Below are 17,648 nucleotides of genomic sequence, written 5' to 3' on the forward strand. Positions count from 1 at the left end.
AGAGGGGAGTGGATCAAAAGTGAACTCCAACTACCAGGCATTCAGAAAAGACATATAGACTAGGATCCGTGGTCTACACTGGTACATGTGGCAAGCTTGTGTGTGGTATGATTTATTTATTATAATTTTCATAAAGATTAATAGAAGTGTGTTGATATGATAGCAACTGTAGCAATTAGGAAAGATACTCAGTAAACCCCTGACTTCTCTGTTAGCATTCTTGGGAAAGATGGAAATATGTAACTTATTAAAAATCCGTGATTGTGTAAAACTATGGGGAGTAATAAACAACCTGTAGAGAACAAAAGGAACTCAGAGAGGTTTGAGATTTAGTTGGTAAATAGAATCACATGTGGCAAATGAAATTTAAAACTGAAATTGCTCCCTGATTTTTATTACATGCAGGCTGGCGGAGTTTAAAACAGAATTGCAAAGTGAATAAGACGCAGTTGAAACCAAAAGGCCTTGAGATGCCTTTGGAGTAACTTAAAGCTTTATTTTCCTTAACAAGGTGGGGAGCATTTGGAAAATATTACAAGGGGTTGTGAGGCAGGAAATATGTAACGTTTCCCTACAGAAGTCATTCTGGTCCAATCCTATGCTCTGGTCATATCTACCAGGTAGCCACAGTATAGGCTTGTTATTGCTGCTTTCAGAGAAAACATGTAGAAACTAGTAATTCAGAAGAACTGACCTATTTTGAGGGTAAAAGAAATGCCCAGCATTAGTATACAAGCAGAGTGGGAAAGGTAGAGCATGAGAACAGCATCCTACAGAGGATTGCTGGGTGTAACGTGATGGAGTAAAGTGAGAATTGAACTGTTAAATGTCCCATGGTCTAACTGAGGTCTTGCTTATGCTAGGTATGTCCCTACTGCAGAACAGATCAGAGCTCTCTTGTGCTAAGTGGACACAATATGGGCTGAGTACATGGCAGAGGGACCAGCTTGGCTGTGCAGCTATGTCCTGTGTTGGTGTAGGGATGCACCTCAGCCAATGTGCTCAGCTTCCTGGTTTGAGAGAGACACTGCTGGTGTGTAACTCAGGACCCTTCTTGCCTTGCCTGCTGCAGATCAAGGTGCACCTACATAGCTAAACTCAGAGTCAATCTGCTGGATCCCATAGAGAGATGTGACTGTGTGTAATTCCAGCAAGGAAATAATTTTTTTTCCTGTCAGTGGAAGATCCCCATGTGCTTGACCTTAAACCACCACCAAGGTGGTGGTTTCAGTGCCATGCCGATGTGGCTTCAGCAGTTTTTCCCTGCAAACGAAGACACTCCATCTTCTACAATGTGTGTAAATTAAGTGATAACTGAGCACAGGTCATTAAAGTAAGGCATGAATGACTATCCAGAGAGAAACTAAGTCTAGTTTGCGTGTGGAGATGACACAAGGGCTGTGTCTCTATGGTTAGATGATACAGTTGTGAGGAGTGTTCCCAAGCACTGGGGCACCTTCATTGCAAGTTCCACGCATAGCTTCAGTCCAGGCTGTTACCATCCCTCTTTTGACTGGGTGTGTTTGGGCACCTTTAGCCATGCACAAAGATACTCTTCCAGCAAAATGTATGCAAATCGAGAGTACAAACCAGTTATTTACTGACTAACACAGAAAAAAAGATAGCTGAGATTTAACTAGCTACTAGGCTGAACATTAGTACTCACTGCCTTGGAGAATGCTTCTGTAGAGACTTTCCTGGCCAGGCAAGCCAAGAGGGAGGGCTGCAAAGCCTGCTCTTAAACCTAGCCATGTGTCAGAGGCTGACACAAGCCGAAGATCACCAGGAGGCATTTGGACAAACTATATCCTGTTTGGAGAATAAATGAGTTGAATAGCACGGGTGTGAGGTGCATTGTTTCAGCTGGTCTCAGTGAGAATGTTCATGGGACGTTTAATTTATGACTGTGGATGTGGCTGTGCTGCCTTCCTTGGTGTGGCCTCTCGCAGCCACCAAACATGTGAATTCCCCTAAAATCAGGGTCTGCTAGCAGCATTATTTTACCTGAGGAAGACAGACCTTTTGCAGCAGCCTTTGGTCACTAATGTGGACACCCAACAGCCGTGTGCCCTAGCAGCTTCAGAATGATCACAACCTGCTGTTAGCGAGGCACACCTAGGTTCCTCCTGCAGGTGCACAGGCAGGCAGCTCCCAGAGCCATTCCTTAGCCTGCATAGGCTTCTTGAGTTATTTCTGTAACCGTGTGGTTTGATAGTAGGCTTTTGGGTGCTTAAAACTTACCAGGAAGCAGTGAAATGCATCTTAGATGAGGAAATACTAGTGTGCTTTATATCACGTTTATCTGTCTCTATTGATTCCAGCTGGAGAAAGGGCAAATCTGAAGGAGCACGAATAAATGCAGAAGCTACTCTGCATTATGGCAAACGTCCTGGGAACATGCAAATTCAGCTTCTCTTCTAGCCCACTTGGCTTATTTCTGTTTGCTTCCAGTCCTTAGAGAAAGTCACGATCCGAATCCAAAACGTTTTGGGTGGTGCTGTGATTCAAGGCTCCTGTGCTGGGGGAAAACAGACATTCCCCATGATTCAAAGGAAATCTGAATGCTGACACATGGCGTCTTTTTCTTTCTTTGGGGGCTTGTCATGGATTTTTCTGGTCTGGGCTATTGCAGAGGAAAGATTTCCTGCAAATTTGTCAGTGTGACAGATGAAAGTCTTAGAGCTTTGGAGAGCTTTAGAGCTCAGTTCTGGCCCAAGCAGTGTGTGCTGAAGCTATTCTGCCCAGCACTGTGCAGAGGGTGCTTTGCAGTGCCCACTGCTTAATCTTCTCTGTGAGCACTGGTAGAGTTGCGGGGCAGAATAAAAAGGAGCCTTTTTTCCATGTAGCTGCTTGTCAGCTCCCATTTTCCTTGCCAAGACTGTGCTGACAGTGTACTTTTCATTCAGATTTGGGGGAGGTGAAATCCCCAGGTCTTGCTGATGGATCCGTTGCATGTACTTACTAGGACAGGACTGGAAACTAATTTGCCATTAGTCCACTTCCAGGTAGTAACCAGCTTGTTTACAGCTGATGCACAGCTAAGAGCAAGAGTCTTGCTATTCCCTGGTTGACAGCAGAGCTGGTGGACCCAGCAGGTAGACTGAGCATGTTCCACCTGTCAATAAGCTTGGACTGTGTATACACACTGCTCGATGCCTGTTTCTGCCAATTCTTTGGCTTCAGACTGCCAAAAATAGCTTTCCTTTAGGGTTTTGGGGTATTCATGATCCTGGCAGCTCTGCTGATTCCTTGTAGTAACATTTCCTTCCCTGGGAGGGCCCCAGCAGAGGGGTGGTTCACAAGCAGGGTGTGTGACTGGTATTAGACAGAAGGTCTGTCCTCCGTTCAGATTTTTAACCATGACCTCTTTTGACAGCATGACTCACTGCTGTGATGGTGAACCAGCTGCAGTCTGTGTGGGTCAGCCATAATTACCACAGCTCGTCTGACTTGTGTTAGATTTGTCATTTATTTCCTGTGCGAGCCACAACAGTGGTAATCACTGTCCCACCACCCTCCTTAAAATGAAGTACTGTTTATTAGAACAGAAGCATGTATTGTTTTAAGAGTTGATGTTCCCCTAAAACACACTCTGTGCTTAACAGTCTGGCCATGTTCAGAGAGCAGATGTGTCTTCCCCACAGAGATGCTTTGTGTCGGTGCTCACCCCTGCTGCAGCAAGTGTCTGTTTAAATCTCTCCTTGCAGGCACGCTGTACCAGCCACTCCATGTTGATCTGTTCATTTCCAGCATCAGCCAAACCAAGTTTGCAGGTTGTCAGGATCCTCCCCATTGTGCTTCAGATGTTACCTGAAGGTTGTTGTCTGGGAAGCTGTTGAGTGGCTTCCCCATCAGGGGAAGCTCAGTGATATGTGTGTGTACGTAGCTTCCCTGCTCTCCCAGCCCAAGCCATACTAGTACAAAAGGAGATCTTAGTTTGACAGAAACATGGGACTTGCACATCACATACAGTCATGCAGCCAGAGACATAAAATTATTAAGTTTTTGGTGTTTTTAGAGGATTCCACAGTTGTGCCACAAACACTCAACAAGGCCCAAACCAGACTGATTTTTTGGGGGTGTTTTATTGCCTGTTCTCCCTTCTTCCCCTCCCCTCAATCCTGTCTGGTATCTCCATTTTACATCCCCAGTTTCCACCCACCACGTTTGAGCTAAGTGCCAAGAGAGAGGTAAATTGGTCACACATTCTGTCCTGCTCCTGGCTCTCCTGTGAGCCCATGATGAGACCAGGAGGTATCTTAAAGATACGCTCAGGGGGATCACCTGTGTTGCTACATCTGTAGCCTTCACAGATCTTTTGCCAAGGTGACCCAGCCTGGAGTATTCTAGTTTCCCTGTTCTTCAGTGACCTGAGCAAAATAATCCACCTCTCTGGGAAGAGGCATGAAACGCAAGTTACCGAGATAATGCATTCCCAGGTGCCAGCCCTAAATGTCCTTCATTAACAAAAATTGCCTTGAATTTCAGGTCTGGGGATTTGACTGTGCTGAGGTCTCAGAGCAACTCATTTGCTAACGTGCTGTTGTTTCCTCTTTAGGGAATTCCCAATGAAAGCTGGAGGCTGACCAAGATTAATGAGCGCTATGAGCTTTGTGATACATACCCTGCCATTCTAGCTGTGCCTGTAAACATTCCCGATGAAGAATTAAAGAGAGTAGCATCTTTCAGATCAAGAGGACGCATACCAGTGAGTGGGACAAAGGAAGCCACTTTGATATGGTTTTGTTACACATACCTTTGGACAATAAATAATACCAAGATCAGGCTTTGTAGATTGCAGGGAGCCAGTAAATGGTCAGTGGATAATAAAAGTCGCAGCAACACGTTTGAGGACTTAGAAAAGTAGCAGTATCTGCTGGAACTACTGTTGTGAAAGAGATGTAGACTAAACCAAAATGAGAAGATAAGATAATTTAGCTCAACTCAGACCAAATCTCTGTTCAATTCCTGAGAAACACAAAGTAGCCCTATTGGGCTGCTTACAACTGTCTGGCCTACTCTGACTTTCAGGATAGAGGAATACTTAGTGATACTCTTGATGAGAATGCTTGTTAAATGAAATTAAGACAAAATACATTATTATGATGATTATTTCAGCAGTAACTGAAAATGTACTGGTTTACTTCTAAAGTTTGTAGAAAATTCTATCTGTTCCTAAAGTACTTAACTTTGACATGGTATAACATAAAGTAAGACATAGCCCACACAGTGACTCACACAACAGCCAGAAAAACAGTTTGCATCATATTTAAAAGTCAAACTTAAATTATTCGGTCACCTTTTGTTTGTTCAAACTTTGGGAATGCCACAAGAATGAATAAGGACAGAAGAGTTCGTTCTTTCATTCAGTCGTGATTTAGTAGAATCCAGCCTTCTGGAACCAGCTAATACATGATGGGATCCCAGACCAAGCCATTACAGGTGAAACACTTCACTAGTTTAATGAATCCCATTTTTCCTTCATTTATTTCCCATTTGTTTTCAAAGGTCTTGTCATGGATTCACCCAGAAAGTCAAGCAACGATCACTCGCTGTAGCCAGCCAATGGTGGGAGTGAGCGGCAAGCGAAGCAAGGAAGATGAAAAGTACCTTCAAGCCATCATGGATTCTAATGCTCAGTCTCATAAAATCTTCATATTTGATGCAAGGCCTAGTGTGAATGCTGTAGCCAATAAGGTCGGGTGCTTTTTCCTCTGTCTAAAACTGGGAATGTAATAATTTAGAGCACGTTTCCCACCTCAACCTCATATTATTCTTAAGGATCACAAGAGGGTTTTCCCTTGGGCAAATCTGCATGCAATGAGCTGATTCTCTAGACAGACTTTTATACCTGCACTGGTATTTGTAAGATATCAATGTGACTACTAAAGATCCATTATATTAATCTTGGATGGGAAATGAAATTGCAAGGGGGACAAAAAATGAAGTAATACTGAGGTCAAACTCTAACCCTCTGGATCTTGTGTATCACCATTTTCCACTTCACATGGTTGGAAGACTGCTTCCTCTTAAAAGCACCAGCACTCTGTCCCTGTTAACTGTGATGGGAGGAGGGGATACTCAGTACTTCTGAAAATCAGGCATCATGATTTTTATTTCAAAATATAGCTGAGGATAGCTAATGTCTAGGAATGTTCCTCTGTTCCTTCTCCTGTTGTAGAATCATAGAATTCCTTGGGTTGGAAAAAACCTTTAAAGGTCATCTAGTCCAACCCTCCCCTGCCGTGGGCAAGGGCATCTTCCACTAGACCAGGCTGCTCAGAGCCTTGTCCTTCCTGACCTTGAATGCTTCCAGGAATGAGGTATCTGCCACTGTTCTGGGAAACCTCTTCTAGTGTTATAGCACCCTCAGTGTAAAAAACTTCTTTATATCTAGTCTGAATCTACCCTCTTTTAGTTTTAAACCATTAACCCTTGTCCTGTCACACCAGGCCCTACTAAAACATCCGTCCCCATCTTTCTTGTAAGCCCCCTTTAACCACTGGAAGGCTGCCATAAGGTCTCCCCGGAGACTTCTCAACCTTTCTCATAGGAGAGGTGCTTAAGCTCTCTGGTCATTTTTGTGGTCCTCCTCTGGACTCACTCCAACAATTCCGTGTCTTTCCTGTGCTGAGGACTCCAGAGCTGAATGCAGTACACTAGGTGAGGTCTCACAAGGGCACAGTAGAGGGGCAGAATCACCACCCTCAGAGCACAATCACCTGCTGGCCATTTGGGTTTTTGTGCAGCCCAGAATACAATTGGCTTCCTGGGCTGCAAGCACACATTGCCAACTCATGCCCAGCCTCTCATCCAGCAGCACCCCTCAGTCCTTCTCTGCAGGGCTGCTCTCATTTTGCTCATCTGCCAACCTGTGTTGATACCAGGGGTTGCCCTGACACAGGTGACACCTTGCACCTGGACTTGTTAAACCTCATGAGGTTCCCATGGACCCACTTCTTGAGCCTCTCCAGGTCCCTCTGGATGGCATCTTGTCCTTCAGGTATGTCAACATCACCACTCATATTCGTGTCATCTGCAAAATTCCTGAGAGTGCACTTGATCCCTTTGTCTATGTCATTGATGAAGGTATTAAATAACACTGGTCCAAATACCAGTGATGTCCCCTCAGGGACACCACTTGTCACTCACTGGACATTGAGCCATTGATGACTACCCTCTGGCTGTGACCATCCAATTCCTCATCCACCCATCTGTTGGCCACGCAGGACTTGCCCTTGCTGAAGCTGTGCTGGCTTCTCAAATCACCCCCTGGTCCTCCATGTGTTATAGCATAGCTTCCAGGAGGATCTGTTCCATGATCTTGCCAGGCACAGAGGTGAGGCGGACAGGTCAGTAGTTTCAGGGTCCATCTTTCTACCCTTTTAAAAATTGTGTTTCATGCCATCACTTTAAGCTCTGTATTAACGGTAGAACTGCTTTGTTGCACTAATACTCATTTTTTCTCTTTTTTTTTTTTAAATCTGCCTTTCCCACTGCTTAGGAAAGGCAATTAGTGTGTGGGTTATACTCCTCTATAATAGTATGTTAAATTTTTAAATGATAGAATAACGAATGTAATGAGCTAGCAGCTTGAATGGAGATAAATGATAATTACAGATGAAAAGAAGGCTTGTAATGTGGTATTCTTTGGTAAAAATTATAGCATTCATTAGCTATTGCAGGAAAGAGACACAAAGTGTGCGCGTGTACATGTTTGGTCCCAGTTGTAAGATAAAGCCAGTGTTTTCTGCCTGCTTTAGGTAGCCTGTGGTATTTTCTCAGCTGCTGTTTGCTCAGGACAAATGAGTGGGATAAAGTATAAAATATTTTTTTGCTTAATGATTTGTCTGTGGATTTTGTTTTTCAGGCTAAAGGAGGGGGCTATGAGAGTGAGGATGCCTATCAGAATGCAGAATTAGTGTTCCTGGACATTCACAATATTCATGTTATGAGAGAGTCGCTGAGAAAACTGAAAGAAATTGTGTATCCCAATATCGAGGAGACTCACTGGCTGTCTAATTTAGAGTCAACTCACTGGCTAGAGCATATCAAGGTATGCATGTCTGCATCCAGTGCATGTGTCTGAGCAACAACAAGTCCTTACCAGTCTGTTCACTGGAAAGATATCCAGAGCTAACTCCAGGATTTTCAATTCATGGTAAATTTGAAGACTTAGAATTTGTTTTCTATTTGTGAAGAACTAAAACCATAGTTTCTTGGAGTGAGGAATCTTGAGAATGGAAGAGGGACAAGAGAGGGGCCTGAAATACTGAAAGATGGTGTTTTGGAAATGAAGTATTCCAAAATGAAGTGTTCCTGGGTAATGTGTTCCTGTGAAAATTCTGGTTAGAGCTCAGGAGTCACAGAGTTTCCAAGGTCTTGACTCAGTGATCCTTGTCATCCTAGTGTTACTGCCTGGTCCAGACCAGCAAATGTTGGGAGTTTGTGCCCTGCCTTTCAGGAATCCAAGCAGAGTCAGAATGAGGAGGCAAAATGTTTCAGCTTCTGCAGATGTTGGTTTTCAAATTAAGTTCTTTCTCTTCTAAAAATGTCCAGTTTACGTTGTTTGCTCTGCTGAAGCAGACAGGGGCAGATCTGCTCCTGGGGCAACTGCAAGGTGATGGCCATTTTGTATTTGTGTCACACACAAAATACTCCTATGTTTAAATCCTGACCTGTCCAAGGACTGAGCTTAAGCAAAGGCTCTTCTAGAGTTGTGCTTACACTACAGTATAGATGTGTTGTCATCTTGTTTGACTAAAACATGTGTTCACAGTTTGCTGTCCTAGTTACAAAGTAGTTGGAACTGATTTACCATTCTGCTTGAGGCAAACAGAGCCCTTGGTTTGTCCTGTGTTGTCACTAGGCATTTTTCATTCATAGTTTCTGTTCCAAAGAGGTTTTGTAATTTGTTTTTTTCCTTGTCCTAGCTCATTCTTGCTGGAGCCCTCCGGATTGCTGACAAAGTAGAGTCAGGGAAGACATCTGTGGTTGTACATTGCAGTGATGGTTGGGACCGGACGGCCCAGCTCACCTCTCTCTCTCTGCTCATGTTGGATGGCTACTACCGAACTATCAGGGGCTTTGAAGTCCTGGTGGAGAAGGAGTGGCTAAGCTTTGGCCACAGATTTCAGATGGTGAGTCACTAGCCCTTGGAAGGCACTATATGGAAAGTTATTGTCCCCCTTGAAGGATTTCGAAGGAGTTTAGCCGTTCTTGTGAGAAGTTTCCTGGCTGAAGACAGGTGAAAGATGCTGCTACTGTTTTCTGCCTATAATTCCAGTAATCTTTTAACTTCCTTGGGGACTGTATTGGTTAAGTAGGAGGCACAGGAGGTATTAAATCTCTCAGGTGTCTTGACTGACATGTCATGTTTCCATGATTAGGCTTGAACTAACAGTGTGCTTTGGGTGCAGGGTTGGCATTTCTGCTGGGAGTTGGCTGAGACCACTGGGGTATTTTTTTCTTCCTTTACAGTTCATTCCATTTTCTGAGACTGTTAGGCCACTGTCATCAGAAATGCCTTGGTATTGAAGAGTTTGGAGAATTTGGTTATGACCTTGACCTCACGTTTTCTTCAGGCACACTTTATTTTTGTGGAGGCTTCTAATTGCCTAGGTTTGATCAGCAGTTTGAGCCTGGACCAAGAGTAGCTTGTGGTTGTGTCCCTGTAGCTGGCAGAAAGGCAGCTTTGTGGGCTTGTGACACAGCAATTTATGGTTTGCACTGATGGGAACTGAGAGAGCCTTTCAGTAGTATTCTTTCGGTCTTTGTTCCTATTGTGTTTTGCTTGTAGCTGTTTTCTAGTGGTTGTTTAATTTTGGCAAGGGCTAGAGCAAGGTCTTTTTACAGCACTTGCAGTGATGAGTTGCATTGTCAAATGCTCTGAGGAAGGTGGGGAAACTGAGGCACTAAAGCAACTGAGGTTCTGCTGCAGCAAAACTTGTTATCTGGTGTTTGAACAACAACTGTTTTAGCTTCTTCCCTGTCTAGACAAGGAAGATAATGATAGTGATTTCCTTTGGTGAGGGGCGAACAGCATTAAGGAAAAGGTAGAGATCTCTGTTACATACATGTTCTTGTTCTTTGTACGGTACTTGGGGCTCCTGGTAATACATAACCATTAATGTACTATAGTAGTTATGAGGAATCCTGCCCCACATCTTGGCCACACAGCAGGGTTGGAGGCCTACTTCTGGGAATAGTGTCATCACTGCCTCTGTTGAGGTGGCTGGAGATGGGCTGGGCTAGTGTTTGTACAGCACTTGGAAGCTGCGAGGTGTTGCGTGACAGTTATCGCCACATGCCGTGCCTGTAGGTAGTGTTTAGATCGAGCACACTGTACTACTGAAGTAGCCAGGACAACAGCTGCAACTGAAGCAAAAAGCATTCTCATTTTTTTTCCTTCTGAACTTTAGCTTTTAACTGAAATCAGTGCCAGCACAGCATCTGGAGCCTCTACTCAAACAGCTCTTGTTTTAATTTAGCACGAAAATATCCCCATAAAGAATTTTCACTTCAGAGATGAAGGGAGTAGTTGTCCTTTCCTCCTTTACTCACTGATATGGACAAAGCAAAATCAAGCAAAATCAAGACTTTTTAAAGCTGTTGGTAAAGGTTTGGGTGACTGGCAGGAGATCCCAGCAGCTTCCCCATGAAGCCCTGTGCAACTCCTCTTCTTTGTCCTGCTCTGTTTCAGAGGGTTGGCCATGGAGATAAGAATCATGCAGACGCTGATCGCTCTCCTGTCTTCCTCCAGTTCATCGACTGTGTCTGGCAAATGACAAGACAGGTAAATTGCTGGGTGGCACATGTGTCTACAAAGCCAGTGTACCAAGACATGGCACAGTGTCTGGACACAGGAATGATTTCCAAACTGACCATTACAGGCTCTCCTTCCTGGGCTTGTACTCTTGTTTTGACTCTGGCAACAAGTTTTTTGGGAGTCTGTTTAGCAAAGGGCCTGAATGCACAAGTGCACTGGAAGACCACAGTGTTGGCTTGCATCATATGACTTTGTCAGTGGGTGCTGCTTGCCCACATGCTGCTAGAATAAATGTGAGCTTGGAAGAAGCTTGCATCATCCTGAAAAAGGTGACAGCTGCCTCACACTTAGCATAGGCAAGAACAGACATCCCAGCCATCCTCAGTAGCCCACTGTGCCTTCAGAAGCATAAGTGACTTGTCTTGCTAATATAAGTCCCGAGCAGGGTGGGTGCAGACAGATCCCTGTTGCCTCTGCTCAAACTGATCCCTTAACCAAACCTGCAGCAAGACATGCTCTATTTTAGCTTCCTCTGAAGGCAGATGTACTACTCCCAGTTCATACATGATGTACAGAGCTGAGTGCCTCACTTCAGGCTGGGTGTGGCAAAGGTACAGTCCAGGAGAGTTCTATGTTTGAGAGGTTTTTCCCCAGGTATATGGGACCTGGAAGGTTTTTTGTGTCTTCTGTGGCACAAATGTCAGCTGTGGTCAGGCAGTTCAGTGAAAAAAAATTAGGCTTATCATGGATTAAACCAGGAGAAATAGGAAAGAAGGATGCCACTATATATGAAGCATACCATACGCACACAGAGAGAAAAGGAGGCTTTACCATCATTGAAGTCACTTTCATCATGCTCTCCTTCATTGCTCCTAAAAGCAGGCATCCTGACCTGCAGCTGGTGAGGTCAGGATGTTGCAACTGGGGCAGCCTGGGAAGAGAAGGATGGTTGTGAGAGAAGGCGGCCTCCTTCTCTCCTCTTCATTGCCCCAGCATGTGTTTGCAGTTCAGTGCATGTATTCTTAGTGACCCTTTGTGGAGCTTCAGTTCTCCCTGTCTCGGGTGGGATTGTTTCTGCATGGAACTTCAACAACATGGCCTGTGCTCATACACCTGTTCCTCCTGCTGACCTGTATTGCAAGATTCCTCCCTGCTGTTCCCTCTGGGAAGTGCTGCATTGCACACACAAGTTATTTCCCTTTGGCCCTGGGAACTTTCCACTTTTTTAATGCGTTATTTGACATGTGCCTTTCGTTCACAGTCTGGTTGCATGGTCTGTCATGAGGGGCAGACGTAGCAGGGCAAGCTTCAATTTGAAGCAGCACTGAGTGTGTATAAACACAGTGGTCTAACCCTTCAGACCTCTGGCTTTTGCTCACAATTCCTCTCTGCAACTGCAAAGCAGCTTTCCAAGAGAGAAACTCTTGTTTCTAGAAGGAGCAAATATGACCCTGAATATCCAGCCAGGCAGGGAACAGGGACAAATCAAGAGGCCAACTCCTCACCAAGACTACAGAATGGGGAAAAAGTTTATTTTCCTGTTTTAAAATCCCAACCTAATTTTCTGTTTCTGACTGAAGTTTCCTACAGCATTTGAATTCAATGAGTACTTCCTAATCACCATCCTGGATCACCTGTACAGCTGTTTGTTCGGGACCTTCCTGTGCAGCAGTGAGCAGCAGAGAGTGAAAGAGGTAAGACGGCTTTTCTCCGAGGTGAAAGCCTGTTCCTGGGATGGCTTTAGCTCACCACATATTGCTAGGGAAGTTGGTTCCTCACTCAAAGATAGTGGTAGATGTGGGTCTGGGAAATGCCAAGCCCTGTCTCAACAGCCGGGACCTGGGGTTTTCCTGTTTGCACAGCCTGCTGTCTGTTGGAAACTTCACATTTCAGAGCAACACCATCTCCCTTCTGCACAGTGCTTCCACTTCCAGTTGCCCACTATGGTTGAAGAGCTCCTAGTGTCTCCCAGGTAGTGGAAATGCAGTTTTGCTTTGAACTTTAGTTTAATGTAGCCTTTTTTGTGGAAACTGGTACCTTTTTGTCATCTTTTCCTTGAAGTGGTTCTTTTCAGGTGCTTTTAACTACAAAGAGTGTGCTGTCATTCTGCACACATAACTGCACATAACTGGTCTTAATGTGTGTCTTTGCTGTGCTTGCATTTTTCCTGGAGATGACAATGCTCCTAGTATTAGTAAGGACGTGCCTCTATGTCCTGCCACAAGCCAGCTCTGCCCTGCAGTCTGGTTGAGGTTTATTTGCCAAGGGAGGAGCATATAGATGTGTACATTCAGACCCAGTCTGGAATTAGAAGGAAAAGAAGTGACACTCACTCAGTCTCACCTACCTAGAGATGAGGCATTCTGTCACCAAAGTGCTGCAGCCTAACAGCACAGAGGTATGTTAGGGCAGTGCTGTGTGGACCTGATGTGATCATATTTGATAGCACTTCTGTTAAAAAAACCCAAACAATAAAAACCTAACTGTAATATAAAAATGATAGCATTTTACTATAGTGAAATCAGGATCCCTGTTTCTCTGGAATCAGCAGTGATTGAATAATTGTAATTTCCAGAAAACAAAATCTGCATGCTGTTTGCATGTGGCTTTTTTTTTTTAAAGGCCTCAGCCTAGTGAAGTACTTAATCTAGGAGGTACTTCAACAGTGGTTTCAGTGGGGCTATTCACAGGTCTAATTATTCCACTCAATCAGGGCCCAAGTCAAATGTTTTCTTTATTTCCTTTGCAATTAAATACTCCAGCAAGTCCTTGAGGAGCACTTTAAAGAAGTGAAGTTTAACTAAAGCATTGAGGGTTCACATGCCAGTGTCCCCTTGCTGTGCCAATGGCAATTCCTGGTCTGTGTTGGCAGCTGGGTGGGTAAGAGGGGTTGTTCTGTGCCAGGGCATGTGTATGCCTGCCTGCATCCATGTGCTTTTAGTACAATAACCACATCAAAAGAACAGTTTTGGGGGTTTTTAAGCTACAAAAAAGCAACCAGCTCCATATTAATGACAGGCATATGTCTATGCTGCTACAGTTTGTAGATAACTGGAATTTGTATGGCAAATAAAGCTTCCTCCACCCCCTTCCCTTACAGAGCCTTCCAAAAAAGACCGTATCACTTTGGTCTTACATCAACAGCCAACTGGAAGACTTTACTAACCCCCTGTACGTGAGCTACTCCAACCATGTCCTGTATCCTGTGGCCAGCATGCGCCACCTCGAGCTGTGGGTCGGCTACTACATCCGCTGGAACCCCAGGATGAAGCCTCAGGTGTGTCTTCCACGAATCCTACATCTGTTTCCCTCTGTGCTAGTACTGATATTGTTATTTTGGAGTTCAAGATCTTTGAAGCACGAGATGTACAAACTTATGCTGCCACTGCTTAAATTTAAAAACAAAAGCCTAAATTCAAATGCCAGCAAGAGTGAGCAGCACCTACAGCTGGCTGGGGTAGGTGCTCAGCTTGTGAAATCTGCAGGAGCTGGATATACTCAGCAATTTGGAAAATTTCTCACTTAGAATATGGGGAAAACCTCTGAATTCTCTTCACAAAAGAATCCCAAGACTTCCATGGATGTAGGATTCTAGATAGGATTTTTGGGACTCTATTTAGACTACTAGCAACAAGAACCTGGTGCTTTGCTTTGGCTGCCTGAGGCACAGGGGTCTGGCTGCAGCCCTGTTACACCCCTGATCCCAGCCAGCAGGGACACTGGCTCACCCCAGGGCAGGCACCTCAAACAAGCACACTGAGCATGGCCCTGAAGGCTGACATCACTTTTTAGGAGGAAGGGACAAAATTTCCCAGATTGCCTCTGTGCCCAACTGCAGTTGACAGCTTTGCAATTCTGGGGTGTTAGATACAGGAACCAAACAACCACTTTACAGTCAGAACCATGCAAAAACATTTCGATGAATCTGTATTTTTTTTTCCCCCTAAAACTCTGAAATAATGTTCAGGCCAATATGCCATGGCCAGCATCCCCCAGAAACGTCAGTTTGGCAATTGTCATCTTTCAAAATATACACTGTTTTGTTCGGCCACCATTGCACTATGCACATTGGATCAAAATGAGCATCTCAAAGCCAGAGCAACTACGCTGTACCCCAGGTGTGTGACTCATAATACTCGTGTATGACCCCCCCTTCTCTCAGAGCTGTGTGTAAGGTCAGCAACAGTGGTTTGTGGTTCAGGCTTCCACTTCCACACTTACCTCCCAGCACTCAGCTACACGTTTTCTTACAGGAACCTGTCCATAATCGCTACAAGGAGCTTCTGGCCAAGCGGGCCGAGCTACAGAAGAAAGTAGAGGAACTGCAGAGAGAAATCACCAACCGTTCCACCTCATCCTCAGAGAGAGCCGGCTCTCCTGCACAGTGTGTTGCTCCTGTACAGACAGTTGTATAATATGGACTTCTTCTTGCTGAGTACCTTCCCAGGACCGTGGGGGCAACTTTTCTGAAGCCCTCTGGATTTCCAGCATGGTACCTGGGGGATGCCAACCTATTTATTTATTTCTCTCCAGGGTAATTTATTAGTACTGTAGCACTAGAGAAAGCTTAAGCAAAAAACAACAGACAAGGCCCCCTATGCAATTAAATCTTCTCAGTGGCTAGCTTATAATACAAGCCAATTGCACTTGCCACCTAAAAGAAAACTAGAGCTTGCTCTTTGCTCACTGATGTGCTGGAAATCACTTGGCTTTAAAGAGAGACACTGCACTAGAATGAAGTACTAAGGAGGAAAAACATCAGCTCAGAAGTTTGAAAGGTCTCCCCTTTGCTAAAAGGAAAGACTAAATCTGACTTTGTGTTGGAGCCTGAAATGCAGCTGTAACAGCACAAACCCTCTGCTATTAATGTCTGCACAGCAGTGTGAATGAGGGCATTTGCCAGCACACGTGGAGACAAGCAGTGATAGTGTCTGAAACATATCACTCCCTTCACCTTGATCTAGATCATAGGAAGCCATGCAAATGATGCCTTATTTAAAGAAAGGGCAGCTCCTCCCAATAAACACAATGGTAGAGGAGAAACCTACAGGACCTGATTTTGTAGGATGTTTACTTCCATCCCTGCAACTCTAGAATCTCACAGTTTACAGTGGGTGTGCCAGGATGCAACTTAAGCACCTTTATTTCCGAGGGAGGGAGGAGCACAACATGGCTCCCCTGGGCTTTCCGCAGCTCCTCTGGCCTCCTGTGCCTCATAGTCACCAGGGGAAAGGTAGTGGAATTCCACAGGGCATGTGTGAACTGCTGGGATCAGCCATTATATTTTGCTTGGGTAAGCATAATTAGTGACTTTAATGCTTCTGTGCAGGATCATAGTGGTGTACTTACAGTATTTCGGTGTTGTTAACTAATGAAAACAACTGTACATCAACCAAAGACACCTTTTTGCCTGCATTCCAACTGCTGCTTAAAGTTATTCTGGCAGACCTAACATCTTAGCCAGGTTCTGAGCTCTACATTTAGGCCTTTTTCAGCATAGTCTGCTTCAAGAATTAGCATCACTTGACTAAACTCAAGTTGAAATTCAGTTTTAATATAAAATTTTACTGCAAAACGGGGGATAAAATACACACTTGGTAAAACCATGACTTTCCCATTGTTCTTCCAAACAGGTAAACACAGGGCTGTAGAAGATTGGGCTTACAGGGAAGGCACTTAGCTATGTGCAAGGCTGCTTCTCACTTCCATGCTAAGGAGGAGGGCACTGCTTGGTGGGGGTTCTTGTGTTGCTCTTTTATGACAGGATCCCATACTGTGGTCACCTGTCAGCATGCTGCTTCACTCAGCTGCTCTTCCACTATAGAGAAGGACTCTCCAAGAGAGTACAAGAGTGGACCAATTTCCACATAAGATACTGCCTTTCAAAAGCCACATTCCTTCCCAGGCAGTAACAGTAATTTCCCCCTGCAGCCTCCACTTTTGCCTGCTATAATACTGCAATCACCATTTCCGTGCTTTACAGAGAAATCCACAGCCACCTTCTGACAAGATGAAAACAGCTGTACAGCATCAGCACATTTGTTATAGGGTGGCCTGAGACATTATGGTTCAATAGTGCAAAAGAATCCACACAAAATACTTCTGAAGGACTTGGATTTGCTTTTAAGGTAAAGGGCAGATCTGCTCTTACGTACAATCATTATACAAGATGGTTCATAGCATTCTTCCATATTAGCAAACTGACTATGTGTGTATATTTTGTTTCTTGATGAAGGCTGTTTGGTTTCGTTAACACTAATAAAAACTGATAAAAGGGTAACATTCCTGTGCTCTTACTTTCAACAGTGTGGTCCTCCAAAGGACTTGCAGAACATGCAAACAAAATAGCATTGCAAGTTTAGTATGTGAAATCCAAATCTCCCTCATTTTTCTGCAGGTGGTCTTGCAAGATGCTAATTTTCAAACTCTAAAATCTAGAATGACAGGAAAACAAAATTAATCTTTGGACAAGTTTCTCTTATCTGACACAGACCAGCATTAATACAGATACAGTGCTTAGCTGCTCAGTATTATAAAAATAGAATCACAGAATGGTTTGGGCTGGAAGGAACCTTTAAAGACCATCTAGTTTCTAACCCTCTGCCATGGGCAGAGACACTTTCCACTAGACCAGGTTGCTCAGAGCCCCATCCAACATGACTTAAACACTTCCAGGGATGGGGCATCCACAACTTCTCTGAGCAACCTGTGCTAGTGCCTCACAACCCTCACAGTAATCAATTTCTTCCTAATACCTAATCTAAACCTGCCCTCTTTCACTTGAAAGCCACTTCCCCTTGTCCTATCACTACATGCCCTCTACAGCTTTTAGGTACTGGAAGGTGCTGTAAGATCTCCCCAGAGCCTCCTCTTCCCCAGC

At 44.4% G+C, this 17,648-nt stretch overlaps 1 protein-coding gene across 2 annotated transcripts in view; it reads left to right on the forward strand.

Moving 5' to 3' along the window:
* MTMR2 (myotubularin related protein 2) overlaps positions 1-17,048 on the forward strand; it is a 64,356-nt gene extending 47,308 nt beyond the window's left edge. For both annotated transcript variants that reach the window (XM_017815975.1, XM_017815974.1), the window contains exons 8-15: positions 4,559-4,708; positions 5,509-5,697; positions 7,871-8,056; positions 8,934-9,140; positions 10,703-10,795; positions 12,349-12,462; positions 13,869-14,045; positions 15,022-17,048. In XM_017815975.1, coding sequence (XP_017671464.1) covers positions 4,559-4,708; positions 5,509-5,697; positions 7,871-8,056; positions 8,934-9,140; positions 10,703-10,795; positions 12,349-12,462; positions 13,869-14,045; positions 15,022-15,183 — 1,278 coding nt within the window. In that variant the 3' untranslated portion in view covers positions 15,184-17,048. The remainder of the gene's footprint in view (positions 1-4,558; positions 4,709-5,508; positions 5,698-7,870; positions 8,057-8,933; positions 9,141-10,702; positions 10,796-12,348; positions 12,463-13,868; positions 14,046-15,021) is intronic.
* The last annotated feature ends 600 nt before the right edge of the window (positions 17,049-17,648 follow it).

This window comes from Lepidothrix coronata, unplaced genomic scaffold, assembly GCF_001604755.1.
Source record: "Lepidothrix coronata isolate B3197 unplaced genomic scaffold, Lepidothrix_coronata-1.0 Scaffold53, whole genome shotgun sequence".
Classification (NCBI taxonomy): Eukaryota; Metazoa; Chordata; class Aves; order Passeriformes; family Pipridae; genus Lepidothrix; species Lepidothrix coronata.